Raw genomic sequence first — 22,055 nt, forward strand, 5'->3', positions numbered from 1 at the left:
GGTAGCCGCATCGCTCGGCGTCGTCGTGTTAAAGGTTGTTCCTTCACCGCCTGCAGCTCCCTCGCTGTATCACACACGGCGAGCGCGGAGATGTGCGAAACGGCGCGTCGTACGAGGTGCGTGTGTCAGGCGCGCGTCGTCCACGGCCGGTGGTAAACAGGGAAAGAAAGGACGGGGACGAGACAGCGCTACTATCACCGTCTCAACCGTTCTGTAATCTCTCGTCCAAGCATCCGGCAGGTTTTGAGTTAGTCCAGTAGGGGGGGATCCAAAGAAACAACCAGCACGTCCTGATCAGGCCTGCTGGGCTAGCCTCCCGTTATCTCTTCAGCTCCTGCTATCCTTGCTTCGCTGTATGCGCGCGGCGGCCTCGCTTGACTCGGCCCGCCTGCTCTGCATGGCACCGCCGTCTGCCCGGATGCTTAGATCAAGACTCGGCCCCCTCCCCCAGTGGGCGACTGTCGACGCGTTGTTCGCTTGTCTTCCTAGGTGAAGCCAGCGCAGCGGTGGTGAGACGACTTGCGCAAGCAGCAGAATGGCCCCAGGGGGTTGACGGCGAGCGGAGGGAGATCCGCGGGGTCGAAAGAGTCAGGGGCCCGCGGCAAGCAGGGCGCGATGGAAATAGAGTTTGGCGCTTGCAACGGTCCAGCGGTGGCTAGGCTCGAGTGTCCGCTGTTTCCGGTGGGCACTTGGAGACGGCCATATCGAGCTTTCCCCCTTCTCGGCAAAAGCCAGGCGGGTCCGGAGGCCGGGCTAGCTAGTACGGTCGCTATATTGGCCAGACGTTTGGCTCGCTCTTTCTCTCCATGGCAAAGAGGAACAGGGGAATGGGCGAGGGGAAGCCAGGGTTGAGGCTTTTCCAGGGGTTTACGGAATGGGATCGACGATCACTCGAATGAGCTCTGCATTTGGCATTGTCTACTACGTTGCAGGCATAAGTTTTGTCAACCTAACCAAGTATTCTTGCTGTCTAGTAGGGATGAATAAACATACCCCTAAGACATGGGAACTGATTCAACGGGCAGACGATAGGAAGGTGCGCCCCCACGTGGATGGCTGGTCTACGGGACAAGAGTCGTCCTAGGGTCGTCGTAGTGGGAATATCCTCGAGCATTACGGCGATAACTGACAGTAGCCCATGGTCCATTCCATGATGTATCAGTAGTCGTACACGCAGTGCTCAACGCACGGCGCGCGTGTGCGTGTGGGCGTCCTTGACTGGCCAGAAACTGGCCGGTTGACACCACGGGGGGTTATCTACTCTGGACCGCCTGTAGGTATGGTCCCGCCGTGTGGTGGCTGCGCTCTCCGTTTCGGTGACGACGATCCTGCCTCCACCGGATCTACAGCACAACGGGGATGATCAGCTAAACAAAACCCCACGTTCGTCGGCGACGCACGCACATTTGCGCGTGGTGCTGAGGAAGCGCCGGAGACGTGGGAAAAGCTTATCCCCACGTCGTCTGAAGTCAATGTGCACACTTCATTAAGATGGAAATGTTAATTCGATGGAGTAGCTGCGAAACTCTAGATAAGGCTTTTTTGATGCTGTGCTTTTGCCTCAGCTCCAAATCTTGCACGGGGGGAGGGTTTTGTCCATCCGCAGGGAGGGCGTCTTGGCTGTTGTTATCTGTGCATGACATTACGGGGTATTACGAGTGACTCCGGCATGGGGATTCCCGGCTTCGAGGTTGCAGGAATTGAGTTTCGGCGTGATGGTGACGGTGCACAATATATTCCTGAGCTTAGATGCCGCGCTGCCGTCTTAAAAGGGGCTCTCCCCCTTTTCGCTTGGGGGCATATGATCTTGGAAGCCGACTCCTCTGTGACTCCCTCCATATTTCTACGTTTTTACTAGACTAAAAGGTTTTCCCATCCATGCTTTACGCAAAAGGGGAAAAGAATGGTTGCCCACTACTGGAATCGAACCAGTGATCTCATCATATCGTCGTTGGCGGTCGTGTCTCGAAAGTCACGATCGTATCCTACTAGTGATGCGCTTTACCACTAAGCCAAGCGGGCCTCATGCTCAGAAAGCAAGACTTGGATGGACGACAACATGCTTATTGACTTCTAAGTCGTGTGGGTGGCTACATGACGATAACCCACCGCGGTCCATAAGCCAGAGACCATGTCTGTTCTAAGTCATGTGGAACTAACTACACTATGATGTAAAAAGCTCCAGGTAGATGTCCACGATGATGTTGGGATCATGGGTTAAGAAAGCCACTCACAAACACTGGAAGAGAGTTTATTGTGGTTTCTGGTGTTCGGTTCAGGGGCAGGGCTATCCAATCATGGTAATAGGGGTTGGACCTCTTAATGCCATCCGGCAACCGTGAGATCCAGTAGATGGATATGGCTTAGGTAAGATCTTCGAAAGGATCAAGAAGAACCAGCGGTGATTGGTATAGATTGGGTTAATGTTGGAAATAAACCCCTGTCGTGCCTCCCGCGTGGTAGCCAGACCCTCCCCCGCATTCCCAGGCCATCAACGTCTGACCCGCACCTTATCGTAGCGTGATTTTCAAGATAAGCTCCCCTGCTTGGGAATGTTTTGGCGCGTCTCTGCGACACTTCTACAACCAACTGCAAACATCGCAACCTAACGCCACCATGGCATCGACGGCCGACGGGTGAAACACGAAGAATGCGCAAAGAGGCCCGGAAGCAACAGGACCTGTGCATGCACATAGCCAAGTTGCCCAGCGGCCCTCGCGCAAAGCTCCACGTGCAGAACTTGCACACCATGTAAGCTCACAGAATCCTTCTCCCCCAAGCGCATGCGACTTACTAACATCTGATTCCTACACAGGTCCGAACTGAACTCCATCGGCAACTCCTCAAAGAGATCCCGACCGATTCTGTCCTTTGACGCCGCCTTCGAAAACGATCCCCACCTGCGTCTTCTGCGCGAACTCCAGGCACATACCTTTGGCGTGCCCCGAAGCTCCAGGAAAGCAAAACCGTTTATCGATCGTGTCTTGGCCTTCCATGTAGTGGACAGTAGGGTATGGGTGCGCCACTACCAAGTGGGCGAGGAGGATGCGACCGATGATGAAGAGGATACGAGCGAAAATAAGATGTCTCTTGTTGAGATAGGTCCTCGTAGGACTCACCTTTGCCCCCTGGCCAGAACGAATTGAAGGTTAACACACTGCAGGTTTTTGCCTGATACCCATCTTCACCCAAGAGGGCTCATTTGCCGGTCCGATCATTTATCAGAACAAGTGCTTTGTTTCGCCGAACCAAGTTAGAGCGGACATTCGCAGAAGCAACTCAGATAAACACGGCATGCGCAAGGAGCAGTTCTTGGCTCGCTCCTCTAAGAAGGAAGGGCTTGGCATCAAGAGTAATGGCAAAGAGTCTAGGGTCAACCCCTTAGACACAAGGTCGCTGTTCGCGTAATGTTGAGGACAAAGATATTCAAGTAGCCAATCTGAAGCCTTCAGGTATCATGGACTAGATTAGCTAGTACATTGAAAATAATATGCTGAGTTATGCAGTAGTTGCCAAGACACCGTCGGAGCGGTTTGGAGGTTCTGTTAGAGGTGTTGTATAAGATATAGCTATCCTATCCCGATTTGCGCACGCGTCACAGATCCCGCCATACTCAAGGTAAGTGGAAAGAAGTTCCGTCAGGGGCTCATAACTCTTCTTTCATCGGGGTTTATGGACTCACTACTATCAGTCTTCGAGTTCACTTGAAAATGCACGGCGAGGCATTCTACACGCGTTGCGTTGCCAGGGGAGGTGCGAATCGTCCCGATCTCCTAGCCGATGCAGATCGCGAGATCGCAAACAAAAGTAGGGAGTCATCGGTTCTTTCACTTGTCACGACTACCCAGAGGTAGACTTTTCTTCAGGCACTCCGAAATGATATTGGATTGGCTCGACCGCGCCAATCTCCTCTTCAGAGGCTGGAAGAGATCGTGGGTTGGAAGGTATGAATGGCCTTCCCTTGATGATCGAGCCCTAGCTAATAGCTACAGGTCAAGTAGAGTCAATGACCTGTGACCAACCATGCTGCAGCACAGCTTTCCCTCGATGGTCGGCTTCCTTCGAGACGAGAACATGGTCTCCAAATTGGCATCACAAACGGGTTTGAGGTAGGGGCTATGGTCAATGTACCCGATAGGGTCGAATATGTCGAAGCGGACGGTTGCGACAACAACGAGAAAGACTATCAAAGCGAGAACAGCAACGAACTCGATAGCTATATTGAGGACGTGGGCGACGGGCCCTTAGCCAGCATGTGTATAGTGTCGTTGTGTCCGGCCAAAACCAGCCTGCCCTTATCAACCTCTCGGCTCAGAGCCTCTCATGTATTTGAGTCGCTTAATTTGGGGAGTCGGTGCATTGCCTGTCTCGCCGATTGGCTGGTCCGCACGACAACGACAGGACTTGCTTTGCCCAAACACTTTATGCGGAAGAAATGGCAATAAATCCGATCTCTGGAATCAACTAAGTAATGGAAACCAGGAATCACCCTTCGCAATGGACCAAAGTCTATCCACGGGCGGAAAGAACCTGATGATGTTCATTGATATGGGGTTTCGCTGTGATCGAAACAATTGGGGAGCGGGCAGTCCCAGCTCCTGGGCCAGGCTGCATATAATCACGTTGCTAACGGGAATCTGGGCATTGCGGTGCAGTATCCTATCCCCCCACAGCGCCTCACGGACGCCGCCCAGGGCCACGGCCAGGCTTGTGGGAATGAGGCGGCCCCCAAGCTGTGCCCGGGCTTGAAGCCGTGGTCGGCCTCTTGCGCCGGCACCTCTACGATGATGGATATCTGCAGCGTCGCTACACGATTTTACCGACGTGAACTATTTTTGGCCCAGCAAGGTCTTACATGGTAGGAGGAACGTGGAGGGGGATGATGAACACTGATGCGTGTGCCACAGTGTTACAAACCAGGCAGCTGACTTCGATCCTTTTTGAATACCAGGAAACCCATTGGCGGATCAGCGGTATGATACCACAGTCATTCAGATTGGAGCGCTTAAGACAAGACACCAACTGGAAGAAAGCGGTACTGAAGTTTGACTGTGTGGCTATGGATGATGCAGGCCTCGATATCAGGCTAAAAAGCCACCTGTGTTACTTCTTTCCCCCAATCACAACGTACCTAATGCGCCTTGGAGGCCTTGGGCGGGGTTCATGTAGATAATTCCGCCATTATGTACCTACAGTCTTTCTTTTGTCCTTCTTCACCTTCGGCCACGCCAGCCCCGACTTACGAACCCTTCCAACTATCACTTTACTGCGGGCTGCTTTAAGCCACAATGTCGCGTTGGCATGCTCTGTCATGTTCAAGGCCTGCTGTATACCTTGAAGGACGACTGCCATCATGTCGTACTTGTGCCTGTAGCGCGACCGACCTGTTGTCCAACATTCCCCTATCGAGCATTGGTTCCGAACTCAACATCCCGCCAGACGAAACGGTAGGCAGCATGAATCTTCACTGGCCTCCGAGCATTCCATGGATGCAATCTTCCGAATCGCACAGTCTGCCTCCCCAATCGGGGAAAGACGGTGACGTGACCAAGCAAGAAAACACGGATACACACGACGTCCCTGCAAGCCAGGCTCCAACCATCTATCAACAATCTATTGATGGTAAACAAATCCGCTTGGCTTTCATCGAGGCGGAGCTTGATAGGGACCTACCAATCCACATAGATCTGGAAGTGTACGACCATGACTGCTGTCCAGAATACGAGACAGTGTCCTACACCTGGTCAAGCGAAGACGGCGACAACTCGGCTTCCGAGGCTGTGTATGTTGGAGAATACTGGGATGTCGTTTTTCAAACACGGAATGTGCAATCCATGCTCGACTATCTACGTCCCTACTATGGATGCAGGGCTATATGGATCGACACCATCTGCATCAACCAGAGCAACACGGCCGAGCGCAACTCGCAGGTTTCGAGCATGGGAAATATTTACCGGGAATGCATGCGAACCATCGTCTGGCTGGGGCGTGACCTGGTGGAACGCAGTCCGGCATCATACCGGAGGCGGCGACCTCTGGAGCAATTCCACCAACCATCGCAGCCTCCATCATCCAGGGCTCAGGACAACAATCTTGAAATGCTGCTCAAACGTCGATACTTCCAACGAGTCTGGGTTATCCAGGAAATAGTCCTGGCACCTTCATCTTTGATCCCCCTTGGTGATACGGATTATTTGGCCACCTACAGGACTCCGGCGCAGCTTCTCGAAACACTGTCGCACGACACGTGGGAGGACCTGCCATGTTCATGGATTCAAAGCATGCACCAAACCTCAAATCTGGAGCCACTGAGCCTTGCGGACCTTTTGAAACAGATCGATGCCTCAGGTGTCAAGGCATCAGATCCTCGCGACGTGGTGTTTGGGGTACTTGGCTTGCTACAGTATTCTAGCACTCCTTCAGCCAATCTTTCACCCGATTACTCGCTGTCTAATGTGGCAACATTTATTGGCGTTGCCGCCCATTTGCTGCTCGACTTGGAGCTGGTCGAACTGCTGGAGCATGCCGCAGGTTTAACAGCAACGCCCCCATTACCATCATGGGGGCCGAATCAGAAGACTGGGTGGGTGCAAAAGTTAGGGGTTCTCAAACGTGAGGATGCCCATCTCACTGATATCATTCACATCGACTCTAAATTATCTGTCAAGAGGCCATATCTGTCGGTAATCTCGTCCAAATCACCTGAGCGCTCCTTCGTTAGTGAACAGTGTAATTGGGGACCGAACGATTTCCTCTCTGACCGGTTTGGTTATTGCAGTAACAGCAGACTCCACCACTCTTGGAAGCGCGAGACATCTATCCGAACTTCTGATGGAGGCCTGAGCCTGAACTTGATGCATCTGATGGAGATTGAGGGTTTCCCAGAGGATGATTCGAAAGGTTCGCCCTGCAGTCGCTTCGTCTTTAGGTCAGGATCTTGTGCTCTGGAAGTGCATGGCAGGAGTAAAGATATGGCTTCTTCGTTGATGGGTTTAGGGAAGAAGCATCTTTTCATGACATCGGACCCTGAAAAGGCAGACTATTTGCTAGTGCTTGAAGAGACCGCGACAAAGGGCGATTTTAAACTGGTGCGGTGTTTACAGTGTTTGACGATTTATCTCTACTCGCAAGACCCGCCTATTTGGTGGCATATCTCAGACGGTGAGATTCGCGAATTCTGGATTCAGCCATTTATGATATGGTGGACGTTAGAATACACCAAGGCAAAGTTCTCCGAATTTCTCGGGAGTGAGGATTGCACCCGAATATTCAAAATCTTGAAGCTTATAATGCCCCCGGTATGAACCAACCCACGGCTAAAGAAGCGTTTGATCTCGCGCAATGTGGGATCAAAGATCAACGGACACCTCAGAAATCTTCGGCTTCGTTCAATTTGGCCCAGGACCCAGAAAACTTTTATCCATCAACGTTGAGGAATTTCCGGGAGCTGCTGTCCAAACGGTCGGGTTACTACGAAGTCGAGATAACAGAAGGGGGGTACCTACAGCTTGTTATAGGCGACAGCGACTGGCCATCTATTAAAATAGAAAATAAGTGGCGGCTGCGAAAATGGTTTGGTCAGCAATGGGAAGTCATTGTGGATAATGACTTGTGGAACGATCCGCGAAGTCAGTCCGCCATCTCCAAGCAACCTGAATCTGAAAAGCCTATACGCCTCCGATGTTCTACTTCCGCCATTATAGATAAATTCAGGTCGCTAGGGCTGGTCCAAATCCTGCGGACGTTCACCCCTTACTTGGAGGATTCAGCCAAGGATGAGGTTACACTTGCTTTCCAAGAAGCATTGCCTGAGGACAGTACAACATACCCCAGATATCCATGGCCGCAGACGGCTGTCGATGAGCTCGGCCTGGATGGGAGAGTTCAGCGAGTATGCATCGTTTGATCAGAGTATAGTAAAGGCTATTGCACCCAAGACTGGACACGTACCGGAAAGCAACATAAGCGGAATGAGCGAGGAACTGCACATTATTTTCATATGCCCTTTTCTTTACATAGTTGCGGATAATGGTCCCACAGGCTTCCTACAGAACACCAAAATGAGATAGTTTCTTTATATTACAGCGCCTATAACATAACGTGTATGCAACATGATTTTGTATGGAACCTGCGTCCTTAGTCTGCAACGGATATCGTTAGTGCTTCTATCTTATCTTCGGTCGCCCTAAACTACTTAACGTGCCGTGTTCAGCTAGTTCCATGTCCCTTTTTCGTTGACCCTTCGTACTCTTCAAGCCTCGGCGACGATGGCGAAGGATGTGGGAAGACCCTTTCTCGACTTCCCAGGAATGCGTCTGATCACTGGAGCGACTGCCAGAAGCTGTTTGACGACGTCCGGGGCATTGGTGTTCCTGAACGGCGATGCCAAAGTTGCCACCAGGGCCACCCGCATCGCCAGCCGCGGTGATTGCTCCATCGAATTCGATGCTCACAAAGGCTCCAAGACCCACGGTGTCTGGGCCATGGACGCCTCCGGTCTTAGAGAAATACTATTAATTGGAGCCAATAATACCACGGGAAATGGTCCCTCCTAGTAGAAGTAGACTGGGTTCTAACCCTCTTACAAGCAGAGAATAGCTTTATTATAATGTCCCTTAAAGTACTATAACTGCTTAGGTTTAATAACGGAAACGGAAATAGAGAAATCAACTTTAACGTGATATAATGTATAATGGTCTGTAATACCATCAAAAGATAGTATCCAGTGCTCGCCACATCCGGACCCCTGAACAGCGCTTTCTCTTTTTTATCTGTAACCGAGAACATGCTGTCGCACCTCCCGGGTTTAGCCCCCTTCCCGATTCGATATTACGTAGTTATATACCCCTATCTCTATTTAAATATATATTATCTTTTACTTTATTTATATTATATAAGTTACTTAATTTAAGCTTATTTTAACTTATACTTAAGGTAGTTTAAGCTTTTAAATATAGCTTAACTTCTATAGCTATATATTAAGCTATACCTCTTTAATTTAACAGGTATAGTATCTAGAAGATAATATAGACATTCTCCTAGTACTACGCCGCCTTAGCAATACTATAATTAAAACAAACGAAGGGTGTACGGAGGTCCCTTTCAAAAGTCTGTGACCCCGCCCCCCCCCCTAGTCCGCCAAGACATGCCCACAGCTGGGAACTAGCTGGAACAGGCTTTTAGCATCAGACGGTTTAAATCAAAATGGGACAGGGATCATTCATCCAATTAAAACCAGTACTTTAACCGTCAGCAACTTGGGACGGTAACTGTACCGTACTAGTTAATACGTGAGCGTGACATACGGTATGCCCAGCTGACAGTCCCGTCTTGGCGACAGGGGGGTAACAGACTTTTGAAAGGGACCTCCGTACTGACGAAAGGATCGGGTCTTTGGGCACTGGACTGTAAAGGTTAGCCGTGATGGAAAGTTAGAAATCGTTGCGGATAATTAGCAGGTGCAAACGTAATTGCTGAGCATAGGTACGTACTCCCTTGCCTAATTCAGGTTAGCGGAAGGAAGCCAGAGCTGATCCTGTCAGGCTGCTTGCTGGGTGACGGAAGCCATGCGGCAGCGACCTAGGATCGAGTCGCCTCATTTTACCACACCGCCGCTTGGAAATTGGGGATTCCACACCCTCTGACTGGTTGGATTCTCCCCCTAGAAAGCTAAGTGAATTTAATCAAACTTTAATCTTAGGATGATAATGTATGAGGTTAATTTATTCCCCCAATCACAGGGCAAAGTCTAGTTATCCCTTTATTATAAATAGTTATGAACTAGATACCAGCCTATTAAGTCCTAGTACGACTCTTCCCTGAAGTATACCCCTTCAAGTGGTAGCTCTTCATTTTCAGTCCTTTCGATCGTCTAGCCGCCATTCACTTATTCCTCGTCCCTGTATTTCGACATGCAGCAGCGCATCCTCTTTGGGACAGTGCTCTTAGCGAGCCATGTTTCGGCTGCAGAACCTTTTCTTGGCTTCGGCAAGGACTCGGCGCCCGTGATCGAGACCCGTACGCTCGACCAGCTTCACCAAGCTGCTCTGGCCGAGGGTGGCGTCGTCACTCTGTGGCATGGTGGCGACGAGAAAAACCAACAAGATTCTCTGAAGAGCTCCTTCGAGACGCGGTTCCCGGGCATGACTCTCAACGTCACTGTGGATCTGTCCAAGTACCACGATGTCAACATCGACGCCCAACTTGCTGCCAATAACGTCTACGTCGACAGTGTCATCCTCCAAACAGTAAACGATTACCCACGATGGGCGGCTGAGGATGTACTCCTGCGTTATGCGCCTGCGGGTTTTGACAAAGTCCATGGCTCTTTCAAGGATGTCAGTGCCGCTTGGTATGGAGCCTATATTTTCAATTGGAACACCTACTGGAATTTAGATACGCTGAAGGCTGATGGGCCAGTCGAGTGGACCGACTGGCTGAGGCCTGAACTGAAGGACAAGATTGTCTGCACCTACCCCAACGACGATGATGCAGTGCTTTATGCCTTTGATTTGATGTGAGTTATCTTTTTCCCTGTTTTGGGCGATCCTCAGCCTTTACCTTGTTCGTCGACTACGCTAACCCGTCCATTTAACGGATAGCATGCAGCAGTATGGTCCTCAATGGTTCGACAAATTCGTTACGCAGAATATCCGCTGGGTCCGCGGAACTCAGACGCCTTTCACCATTGTCAGCCAAAAAAACAGCACCTATGCTGCCAGCTTCATCGGTGGCCCCTTAGCATCTTCTAGCAACATCAACGTATCGTTTCCCCAACAGGGACAATTTGTCTCCTGGCCTCAGACTGCCGCTATCCTCAAAGCCGCTCCTCATCCAGAGGGTGCCAAATTGCTCCACAACTTTATCCTCAGCAAAGACTATCAAAGCACCATGGGCCTCTGGCCTGTTCGTACTGACATCCCTGGCCCCGCCGGTTTGCCCGCTATCTACGATATGCCTGGCACCAACCCGGATGGCTTCGTGCGTTGGATGGCGGACCGCGGCCGTGTCGAGAGATTGAGGAATTGGTTCGAATCGCGTATCGGTTCCGCCCAAGGACTGAGCCCCTTGATTGACGATTTGTAGAAAATAAGTGTACGATTGGAAAGTGTTATATCTATATCATCATGTACGATAGTATTTGGTGGAGTCAAGTACCTGGTACATAAGAGCAACCACCATCCATCTCATTGCCTCGCTGTTATGCTATCATGAAATGGGATCCCGCGCTTACCAAATTAGGGCCCCAGAACAGCGCTTTCTCGTTTTAATGTGTAATTTATTCTTCGGAGTTCCGATAGGTTGAGGTGAAGTAGGGGTGGGAGGAACCTAAAATTGTATAAGCAAGGGAGCGAGTATCCCTACATCATTACCAACAGCTCAGTCTCCCTCCCCTCTTGGATGTATCACTCTCAGTCTCAGTCGTCTTCCCTCTCGACCCCCTAAAGCCAAGCTGCCGACAAAGCCCATACGCAACTTCGAGACCAGGCAGTTACAATCGAAAAGTTCTGACTACTAATTCAGCAGATAGAAGCTATGCGGTTCCATTCTGGCTTTGCTGATTTTGCTCATCAACTAACCAGCAGCTGGATAACACTGGCAAATGCTCGCAGATGATGGCTTCTCCAAGCATTTGGTCTTCCCAACCCTTCAAACCCTTCTTCAAGGTATGGTTCTGGGTCATCACGGTCCCGTACCTGTTCTTCCTCTCCCAGTGCTACACCATCACCCCCCTGCGGGCCGTGCCGCAATGGAGCTACAGGGTCAGCATGGGCGCGGCCATACTGCGGGCCTTCTTCCGCTATCTCGCTGTTTTACGCTTCCAACAACCGCGCCAGATGGTCCCGGGAAAACCCAAAGGCCGCTTCATCCTCATCGCCCCACCGAATGCGGCTCTTATCCGCGGTGTGTTCAACGCCCCGCTCGCGGCCACGGATCCCGCCCCCGCAGGCGCCGTGTGGTACCCGGCGTCGGTTGCGACTCCCTCTGACCGCATTTCGACGGATGCGAACCGCAAAGCCATTGCGTATACGGCCGGTGGCGCATCCGTCACCGGCTGCAATCCCGACAAGGGTGCCAGAAACCTCTCGGCGGTTGCTACCGAACATTTCGGCGCCACCCACGTGCTGCATATGCAGTACCGGCTCGCGTCGCATGAGAACCCATTTCCCGCCGCGGTCCAAGACATGTTCACGACGTGCCAGTACGTACTCGACCTTGGCATAGCGCCGGGGGACGTCGTCCTCATGGGGGATTCGGCGGGCGGCAATCTCGTGCTGGCCGTCCTTCGCTACTTAGCACAATATAAACTTCCGCAACCTGGTACGTAAACGTCCGTCGTGATCAAGATGAGCGTCGGGTTGGGTGTCGACCCGGGCGACGAGGTTTCCCGCACGGAAGGCGACCACCGTGTTGGCTGGAAATTGGCCCCCATTATGGTCAATAAGGCGCTGAACCAGCGCGATAGGATGCTCTTTGGGGGCATGTCACCACTCACGGAAGATCCGCCGCTGTTGGGGTTGGTGAAATCCAGAGGATTGCCCTGAGGCGAGACGTTGTCAGTGACAGTATCCGCCGGCATACAGAACGGATCAGGCGCATGTGGCGCCAGAGCGGTGCTGGCAGCCTCATCACTGTTTTGCTATTCGGAAACAGCGACTTCAGGCAGCGTAGTGTCGTCTTCGTCCCTCCCCCTTGGTCTTATTGAGGCACTAACATAATTGGCGCCTGCTATAGCCAATTACGAATTGGAGGCCGCCAGTTGCGCCTTCAGCTCATCGGTGAGCTTCTCCTTGTCATCTAACTAGTCTATATTCTTCTCTTATGTCACAAGAGAAACAGCAACGTTGGAATCTAGCGTTTGTGTCGGCCAACTGCTTACTTGTGATGAGCCCACCGGCAACCTGGCGATGTCGTACGGGGTCCCATTTTGGGTCAAAGTGGCGGTCAAGCCTTTCCCATTACGAAATGTTGCCTTGCTAATTTAATATAATTGAAAGGGGATTTTACCATGTCTAGCCTTCACGACTCAGTAGGTGCGTCGCATCGATCATGCGCAAAGGACAATTCGTCCGAGGTGGAGGTGGCAGTGATGACGGCCCAGACATCCGCAAGGGCCCAACCCCCCAGCCCCAGCGGTTCCCAGCCGTTCGACATGCAACTAAAACAACCTTGTTTCGATTCCCCTTCCTGTATCCACTTCCAGAGATCCTAGTTTTCCATGGATAACCCGTCAAGTGGTAATCATAAGTCGCTTCCTTACTTCGTCCCAGCGCCAAAGCGCCTATGTCCCAGTCTACACTGAAGCTCGCGGTGACATTTACGTAAGAACATAGCGAGCAACAAGGTAAAAGCACTGCCGCCGGGGAGGCTAATGAAGAAGCTGATCACGAAGTGGTTAGTGGTCAGTTGAAGTGCCACCTACATATATTTCCACAAGCTATTGCTAGTTCCCGCTTCGCGGAAAGGGATGGGGAATTTGTTAGTAGCCAAGGAAGAGCAGCCCCCTCCCCCCCCATACCACCACCACCCGCCATACCCCCCCGCGCTAGCCATTTCTTCCCGACGCTCGAGCCTACCTCAAGCCACTCTAGCCGCCCGGTCCTTACGAATACCGAAAATATTACAATTCGAATAGAATACCGAATACCTTGCGAGAAGAAGAGCTAAAGAATGGAGGAGGCTCTCGTTGTGAGAATGCTGGAAAGGGAGAGGCCATATAGATAAGGTGCATAAAACCCCATTTCCAAAATGTAATCTATATACATATACTCGGTAGTATTCATACTAGTTTTCGGAGTCGTTACTGCATTGTATAGTATTAGCGACTGCACTCCAAAGGTGGTGAGCCTGGTCGCATGAACATAATGCACGACGGCAGGGCACGCAGTAGTATTCACAAGCAAGGTTTTTGTAAAAGCCGTACAAAACTAGTAACCATGAACGGCCGGTACCCGTACGTGGTCGTTCGATAAAACGAGGAAATAGTGGTAGGCGCCATTTGCCACAGTAGGTATCCGATTGAATTACCCCCTTCCACTGTAGATACCAAAAATTAGTGGAGGGGGGTTATTTCAATTAGGCACGTACTATGTCTCTGCATTCGGCAATTCAAGGGGTAGCTTGATAGGGCCCCCTAGACAATGGCTACTACGTATTTTGCTTTCAATTATTTTGAAAACAGTAAAAATATACAGCTATCATGCGGGGTCTATAGAAATAACCGGACTTAGGCTACGGTAGGCTATGCTACTATCACCTCACACGGAGGTGCCTCTAGATGTACGGTTACATTGCAGTGATGCATTATCATGATTTATGCAGGCATTCCTCGTCTGGCCACTATATAATTATATGGAGTATAGGCCTCGGCCCCTGTAGCCGGGCGTACCGCCCTTTTAGGCAGCCCGGGGCCGAGAAGAGCGTGTGCCGGCCAAGCAAGGAGGGACGGACATGGTTGCCGCATTGCGTGAATGCGTCTGTCGCAATACATACCAGTAGACTGAAAGGCTTGGAAAATGGATATAAATGTCAGCCCCGAGCGTAGCGAACCAACCCATTTCGCCTTCCTCCATCTTCTATCATCAAGCTACCTAACTACACTCGCTCCCTTCACTACCATCGCTGCCCGCAAAAGTATTTACGTCTGTACCTTGGTCAAAATGCAGTTCACTATCGCTCTCCTTGCCCTTCTGCCCGCTGTCCTGGCTACCCCTGCTGCTGCTGATGAGTAAGTGTTCCATTTGCGCCCCAGGCCTGTTGCCCTTGTGAAGAAGATCGAGGTATGACTGATACTTCTAAATAATAGCGGGAAGATCGTCGTACCGGCATGTAACTGCAAGAACGCTGCAGGCGAGTATAATGACAATCTATGCCTTCTAACTATATATGGCATTTGGGCTACCGACGGCAAACATGTAAGCTGACCCTTAACTATTTCCATTCGTTAGCCGCATCCATCCCCGGCCCCTAATCTATACCTTTCCTTCTTACTTCTTTCCCGAGCCTTTCGTTATATCGACATATATATCCCTATTCGTTGTGTAGAATTAAAGACTAATCAAAGATTGTTTACAACTATTCAGTGCTTCGCCCCAGACGAAGGCTACCGCATGGACGAATTCATCACGGATGCGGGTTGCGAGGCCAACAGGCCAGGTTACAAGGCGGAATGCGTGGATGTCACTGTCTGCAAGGGTCCCATCCCCGGCACTGATTTTTACCAATACCACCAGTGCTAGAAGAACGATAGTAGCGGAAGGGTTTACCGGCTTATTACGATAATGCAAGGTATCGAGCAAACTTTCTGTAATACCTTAGGAGTAGGAACCATTAAAGAAATCAAGATGCACTTTATTTTCTATAATGAAATGTATTATAAGCTTTGAAGAATTCCTATGCTAGCACCATGGAGCAGGTCGAGTGCGCGTCCACCCCCTATCAGCGGGGGAGCCGTGTCTCCAAGCTCGAATGCGGGACTCGTGGGACAGCGGGCGTTTCTGGTTCAACCTTGTGTCATGTAGTCTATGTAGATTAGCATACAGAGTGAAGCAGTTTGAATTTGGGTACGAGACAATAGATTTTGACTACTCATTATTGAGGATGAAAGCTAGAAGGAGAATTTGAGCAAGGCGACAAGAGTGCGGCATATCCGGCGCGAAAGCAAGTGAAAACATTGCCAAACAAACAAGTCAAGGTAATAAGCAAGGGGGCCACGAAAACGTTCAACTGCATGACGGGTTAGTTGTGCCTACCATCTGGCGCAGTGTAACACATCTAGCAAAGGAGCGAATGCCCAGCTACTTCTAATACTAGACACAGTGAGAAAGAGGACTGGGTCATGTCGGTTTCATTGGACCAGCTTCTGGTATGCCTTCGACAGGGCAAATCCGAGCCTGGCGTCGGCCATGAACAGCCGCTTGACCCTATCTGAGTCATCTCGATTGCGCCAAGGATGCGGCATTGGAGATGTCGTTGCTCGGAAATGTCGCGACGGTTCAGGCACTTAGGCCTGCCTTTCGGGAAATGCCATTATTTGTCCACAAATACATATACCCCGTACATCGCGTACCAAGAGAGTGCCATTCTGGAGAAGATGGAACGACACATGAGGGGAACATGTAGCCCAGCTGCCGCAGTACCAGTGCCTGAGCCTTGGGAACGGAGAACGGGTTGCGTAAGACCCTTTGGGGTGGGCAGAGGACAGTGCTTTCTCGACTACATTAACTGACGGCGGAACTAGGGAACAGCGGAATTTGGTTTAGATTACCAAACATGTCATTGGATCGACGATGAGGCTTTTCTTGAACCACCATCATGGAAGCAGGGAGACAAAACCTACTTCTTGAATAGCCAGCAGCGCATTTCCAGTATGGAATAATACATCGAACATCACCCTGAGGTTGAACTCATAGTTTTTCTGATCTACGACAAAGACTTTTAGTTGCCCAAGGGGTCCATGGATAGTTTTGGGCGTTTGCCCCCTCCTATCCCTTCGGATGAGTATATCAGATTGGTCATCCCCGAGATGATATCCGCCATGGGACAGATTTTGGGGAACATATCTGCTTTCGATGAGCAACTTTTGGGATCTCATAAGCACAGTGTGAAGCCCTCTGGTACTTCCACAGACGAACCTGCCACAAAATCTGGCGCGCCCAAGCTAGAATCCCCAATTCATAGCCCTTACCCTTTCCAGTTCTTCCGCAGGCAATAAGCGAATACAGCAATAGAAAGCCTTCAAGAGAAGGCCGCTTCCCTTGTCAAAATTTTCCGAGACTAGATTGAGACCGAGTACGCACGTACATGGAACGAGGTGGAAGCTGACTTCGCCAAACGTCTTGTATCGCACAAAGGCAAACAATACATGGTGCGCCCCGGAGATGTACTAGTTACCCAAAAAGGTCATGCCCTGGAATCATTTATAGCGATCTCCTGGCTGATTATCCAGTCCCAAAAGTAGTTGCAGAGCAAACCCCTGGACACCTGGCTCAGCAGGTTTCATCGATATACACCGTAAAATGCTCCTGTTATTCTACTTCCGGGCATGATGATACGGCGAGTCAAGCAAGGTGCCCCTAACGCCGCCCTGGGTCTCACGTGCAACAATAAGGGAGGTGGTCATGACGACGGCGACGATTTCAACAGCAACAACGACAATGGTAATATAAAAAGGCCGTGGTCCTGGTGATGTGCAATACGAATATTCAACGAAGGAAGCTTAATGGGGATCATGTAAGAACCAGTCGGCTATCCTCATTACTAGCCAGCTCTTTCTCTGTAGATGACAAAATGGGTGTAGCTGATTGGGTGATAGTTTATCACAGGGGTACGTACCCAGAAAACCATGGGCCCGGGCGTTTATTGATCCGCTAGCCAACCAGGAACTCGGGTAAGAACGGAGCCATTTCCATCTGAAGTTGAGAGGAAGGCGTGACGTCTGCGGCTATGGGGAGCTGCTACTGTTGAATTGGAAATTCTTTAGCTGTTGGTTTGTTGGTTTGGCCGTCACCACCTCGCGACATAACATCACGCCGCCCGCCTCCTCTTCCCGCCAACGCCCATTCACACTGCGACACCAGACAGGACCAGAGCCCGGCATCACTCAGTCTTTGTTCAATCGTTGTCCCGTCCCATTCACCATTCACCATTCACAATGCTCTGCCAAAGATGTCGGCGCATGGCTAGCCAAGCCACCAATCAATTGGCTGCCGCCGCTACCAGAACCACACAACTTGCGTCGTATCGAGTCCCTGCCGTCACAAGATTCCACAGCGCCCGCTTGACAGCGACGTTCCGTCAATCCTCGCCGATGCACACACGACTGTATTCTACTGCGCCCGACTCCAGTGCTGCTGCCGCGCCCGCCTCGCCCTCTGCGCCGAATGCGCCCGAGAAACCCGACTACCTCGACGAGGCCGAGTCGTCCATCTGGGACAAGCTGACGGCCGAGTTCGCCCCGACCGAGCTCTTGGTGCAGGACATATCGGGTGGGTGCGGGTCCATGTACGGCATCCAGATAACCTCGGAAAAGTTCCGTGGCGCCAACATGCTGAAACAGCAGCGCATGGTCAATGCCGTGCTCGGAGACCAGATGAAGTCATGGCATGGCTGCCAACTGCGAACAAAGGTACCCGCTTGAGTGCGGCCCGAACCTTCGAGTCAGGGGAGACATGCAGAGGAGGATGTACAAACACACCTGTATAACATCGCTATGGAATGCATCATATCACCCAAGAGAGCTGCCCTCAGCGTGCCTCGAGGCTGGGACTGTTCTCACTTGAGCGGGTCACGCTACATGCCTGTACACAACTTCGACTCACTCATAGCCGCAACGTGAAGACTGAAAATGATCCAGAATTTGTACTTATCTTCGGATGGCATCCGAAAGGCCGGCTGGCCACTTATGATTCGACAATATCCCTTGCTCCGTTCGTGGCTATCGCTGATGCGTGTCCCGTCATCTGGATCACTTGGAATTCCACTATTGATCGTGCCATGCATTAGCTCCCCACGCCCTTTCTTAGATCGACTTCCTCTTCCCGCCTTGCATGATATCTGCAGGTCATATGATACTCGGTTCACACAGACATAAGGACCAAGACTTAAGGACAGGAACACCAACCGTTGTTTGTTATTGCGCTACGGCCCGTCAAATGAGCACCAAAATGATCTCCGCTGCATTGCCATGACATTGCCCAGACCGATTTGCAACACGCATACACATGCCATGTTGATTAGGCTGCTCCAACAAGGTCCCTCACCGGGTCATGGATCGAGGTTTTCAGACCACCAGGCCATCTTAGGCACGAGACACCTTGCGCAACCCAAGGTCTCACAGGGGTCCAAGGTTCGTGACACGCCGATTCAATATTGACCCTCGAAGACGGCCTGATGCGGATGCAGATGCGGGTGGATCACCGAACTTCACCTGTCTGTCATCCAAGATGCGCATGTCTCGATCTCGATATTCTCCGTCGGATTACCTGCTTGGATTGGCTGCATCTTTAGCTCGCGATACTAGATGCGCCACGACTCCCCTATGCATGGTCCTTCTTGCTACCGGATCAGGTTATCCAGCTTCCCGGACGACCAGGCGCACGTAGGCCAGAACAAGCATCCGCCGGAACAGACTGCTTGAATTCCTATTCGGCAGCCTTACGCCTTATGTGATGGCTGCACTATCTAGATGATGGGATGAACTGTCAGGGGCTGGCTACCATGACAGCAGCCCACCGTCTGTTCGAAGAAGAGGGTGGGTGATCTAAACGAGTCAGCTTCCAAGATTCCTATCCCCAGCAAGACGGAACCTCGAAGCCCCGAATGTCTCCGCCAGCGTGCCTATGCCGTCTGTATTGCTTCCTTCTTTTTGCTGATGAGACGTGGACTCTCGGGCAAGAACCGGTTCTAGGCGAGAGATTCGCGAGATGAGAATCTCCGCTAAGGACTCTTCCATCGTGTTCGACGCGCTGTGGATCCCGCTACCCGGCATTTGAACAAGGAAACGAAATAGACACGAAAAAGCAAATACAAAGCTACCCAACCAACACCCACCCCTTACTCCGTGAGGTGTAGCTAGCGTACCCGACATTGTCTTGGACGCTAAGTCGCGTTCGCCCTGCCCAGATAGACGGAACCACTCTGTCTCAGCCAGGCATGGCGAGTACCGACTTATCAGCATGCACGAGGCACCAAATTGCACATTAGCCTTCCTTTGACACGCAGCCAGCTCATCCGCATGGCCACTGTTGATTGCCAATCGGAAGTTTCCATCGGACGAGACGCCTAACGTGATACACGTTACACGTAGGAGCATACAACGAGATACATGCATGGAGGGATGGGCAGATCAGCAGGTCAAGAGACAATGGGAAAACACACTTGCTTTTGAGTCTCGGGGGACGCCTGCACGGAAAGACGTTTTCCAATGCTAGATGATCTAGGCGCCAATCTCCGCGGTTGCCAAACATTCCCATGTTTACTGATCAGTAATCATCGACGAACATGCACGAAAAGCACTTATAATCTTACCGCATAGACATCGAGCCAAGAGATCGTATCGCCTGTAAGGCGAGGCTGGAGGGTGCACCCCTGTCGGCAACAAGGGGGATGGTGGAGGGTGTGGGACCCCTAGGAGACCCCTGGGATCTCGGGGAACCCCCATGTACCTCCTCCACCCACTACGACCTGTCGGATGGATGACCAACGGGATCGGTCCTTGTTCTTGTTGCTGTGTTACACATTCATTCTTCGCCCTTGTTCTGACATACCCATGCGTGTGCAGAAAGAACCATACCCGTGGTGCCCCTGGGGTTCTGAGATGGTGCTTGGCCGCCCATCTGGAACCCTTACCTACCTTTTGGCACACATCCACAATACGCCACCGATGACGGTCATGGCGTAGCACAGACGGTCATGGTGTAGCACAGACACCCCTGGCTACAGATTCACACGATGGTTTCTTATAAGCTGCCACCGCATCCCCGACCTTTTCCCTCAGGCTGGCCCTGGGGAGATGGAAGAGCAAGCAATGGTTCTATCGGTGGCTTGTTAGAGCATACATCAGGCTGAACAAACTGTCTTTTAGGATAGGGTACGCTGCTTCCATACTGCATTTCTGTTAGCAACAAACAACCGCTGCAGGTTCCGCCGCTTCAGCCAACATCATTCTTCTTCTTTCTATTTGTTCCCCAGTTCCCTGACGAGAGTCTGCATCCGTCGAGTTTCCGCGCCTGCTAGACAACGGCCCCAGCTCTTTGCCAGTTAGTGGGAAAGCCATCTGCAGCAAGGTCTCGAACAGGGAGAACGCCTCATGTCTTGTGTTCAACGATTGCTTCGGCAGGCTTGATTATTACGCAACCGGCGGTACCTACATACCTTCCTTCATTTGTCGAGTCACCAGGTCTCCTCTCTCCCACAGAGAAAGGCTGAGAGGACAAGGGGGAAAAGAGAGCAAACCACCTGGAACAGAAGAACAAGCCCATTTCCTTGAGGGCCACAAGCTGAACCCCAGGGGTGGCAGCGCAAACAAGATCGTGTTCTGTGAAACCTGGAGCAGCAGGAGGACGGACTTCTATTTAATGAAGAGCTCCTGGGCGCAGAACCGAGTGATCATGCCAACAGAACAGTACCATCACCTCATCGCGCACAAGCTAGCTCCAACACCAGACTCCTCATCGTTGGCCCTGCCGCTTACTGCCCTCTACTACACCCCCATAACCACCACAACCCCCCGAACCCAGAACGGACAACCGTCGCGGAAGCCATGTCGGACGAGGTGCGCATGTACGTCGAGATCCAGCCGCCGGCGGTGGCGCAGGTCGGGCAGCCGCTGCGGCCGCGCCTGACGGTGAGCCTGGACGGGTCCGCGGCGCCGGCGTTCATCGCGGCCTACCTGATGGACCTGGAGGGCGAGCCGTCGACGCAGCTGCAGGGCGGGACCGACGCCGCGAGCCCGATGCCGTACGAGGCGACCGAGGACGGCGCGTCGACCCTGCCGCGCCAGTTCACCGTCTTCCGCAGCCTGAGCATCCTGGCCGCCGGCAAGTACCGCCTCTTCGTCGACGCCCAGGCCTACGACGCCGACGCCCAGATGTACTACCGCGTGGCGAGCGTCACCACCGACATTATCGACGTGCGGAACCGGGAGGTGGCGGCCACGAAACCAAGTAAGTTGAGCAACTCCTTTTTTTTCGGATCTCCCCATAAAGCAACAAGGCGTTCTGTTTCGTTCTGGCAACTGACACGACAAACCACGAAATAGCGCCGGCGCAGAAGGCACTCTTGAAGGATCTAAAATATGCGGGCTTCTTCTAGGACACTTCCTCAGCGTGATACATCGCCGGGTCAGGTTACGATGCGAAAAGAGGGATAGAAGACAGTCACGGGTTTCGACGCATACCTTCTTTCACTTCGCCTACTATGGGCTGAATCACCCGTCACTTTACTTGTTGTAGCTGTTTGCTCAAGACATTCGGAAAAGGCAGGTTTCGTGCCGGCGTCATGGTTTACTATGTACTGGTGCTGGGCTATTTACTGCTATGATAGAGAGGGATCGC

General features: G+C 51.7%; 7 protein-coding genes across 7 annotated transcripts; all 7 read left to right on the forward strand.

The window, feature by feature from the left end:
* Positions 1-2,650: 2,650 nt before the first annotated feature.
* On the forward strand, positions 2,651-3,408 carry PG998_000064 (Ribosome biogenesis protein BRX1; the record flags this gene model as incomplete). The annotated part of the gene is made up of 3 exons (XM_066866882.1): positions 2,651-2,751; positions 2,816-3,108; positions 3,164-3,408. The coding sequence occupies 3 exons, from the start codon at positions 2,651-2,653 to the stop codon at positions 3,406-3,408; spliced, it is 639 nt and encodes a 212-aa protein (XP_066735297.1).
* A 4,859-nt stretch (positions 3,409-8,267) lies between these two features.
* On the forward strand, positions 8,268-8,555 carry PG998_000065 (uncharacterized protein; the record flags this gene model as incomplete). Its single annotated transcript, XM_066866883.1, has 1 exon — positions 8,268-8,555. The coding sequence occupies one exon, from the start codon at positions 8,268-8,270 to the stop codon at positions 8,553-8,555; it is 288 nt and encodes a 95-aa protein (XP_066735298.1).
* A 1,356-nt stretch (positions 8,556-9,911) lies between these two features.
* On the forward strand, positions 9,912-11,085 carry PG998_000066 (uncharacterized protein; the record flags this gene model as incomplete). Its single annotated transcript, XM_066866884.1, has 2 exons — positions 9,912-10,516; positions 10,602-11,085. 2 exons carry the CDS (start codon positions 9,912-9,914, stop codon positions 11,083-11,085), a joined length of 1,089 nt encoding a protein of 362 aa, XP_066735299.1.
* Positions 11,086-11,615: 530 nt separating this feature from the next.
* On the forward strand, positions 11,616-12,329 carry PG998_000067 (uncharacterized protein; the record flags this gene model as incomplete). The annotated part of the gene is made up of 1 exon (XM_066866885.1): positions 11,616-12,329. One exon carries the CDS (start codon positions 11,616-11,618, stop codon positions 12,327-12,329), a length of 714 nt encoding a protein of 237 aa, XP_066735300.1.
* A 2,331-nt stretch (positions 12,330-14,660) lies between these two features.
* Positions 14,661-15,239, forward strand: PG998_000068 (uncharacterized protein; the record flags this gene model as incomplete). Its single annotated transcript, XM_066866886.1, has 3 exons — positions 14,661-14,728; positions 14,807-14,915; positions 15,084-15,239. The coding sequence occupies 3 exons, from the start codon at positions 14,661-14,663 to the stop codon at positions 15,237-15,239; spliced, it is 333 nt and encodes a 110-aa protein (XP_066735301.1).
* A 2,414-nt stretch (positions 15,240-17,653) lies between these two features.
* Positions 17,654-18,139, forward strand: PG998_000069 (BolA-like protein; the record flags this gene model as incomplete). The annotated part of the gene is made up of 1 exon (XM_066866887.1): positions 17,654-18,139. One exon carries the CDS (start codon positions 17,654-17,656, stop codon positions 18,137-18,139), a length of 486 nt encoding a protein of 161 aa, XP_066735302.1.
* Positions 18,140-21,262: 3,123 nt separating this feature from the next.
* On the forward strand, positions 21,263-21,813 carry PG998_000070 (uncharacterized protein; the record flags this gene model as incomplete). The annotated part of the gene is made up of 2 exons (XM_066866888.1): positions 21,263-21,665; positions 21,761-21,813. 2 exons carry the CDS (start codon positions 21,263-21,265, stop codon positions 21,811-21,813), a joined length of 456 nt encoding a protein of 151 aa, XP_066735303.1.
* Positions 21,814-22,055: the final 242 nt, after the last annotated feature.

The sequence above is a fragment of the Apiospora kogelbergensis genome, assembly GCF_038363985.1.
Source record: "Apiospora kogelbergensis strain CBS 113332 chromosome Unknown utg000001l_segment0_segment0, whole genome shotgun sequence".
Classification (NCBI taxonomy): domain Eukaryota; kingdom Fungi; phylum Ascomycota; class Sordariomycetes; order Amphisphaeriales; family Apiosporaceae; genus Apiospora; species Apiospora kogelbergensis.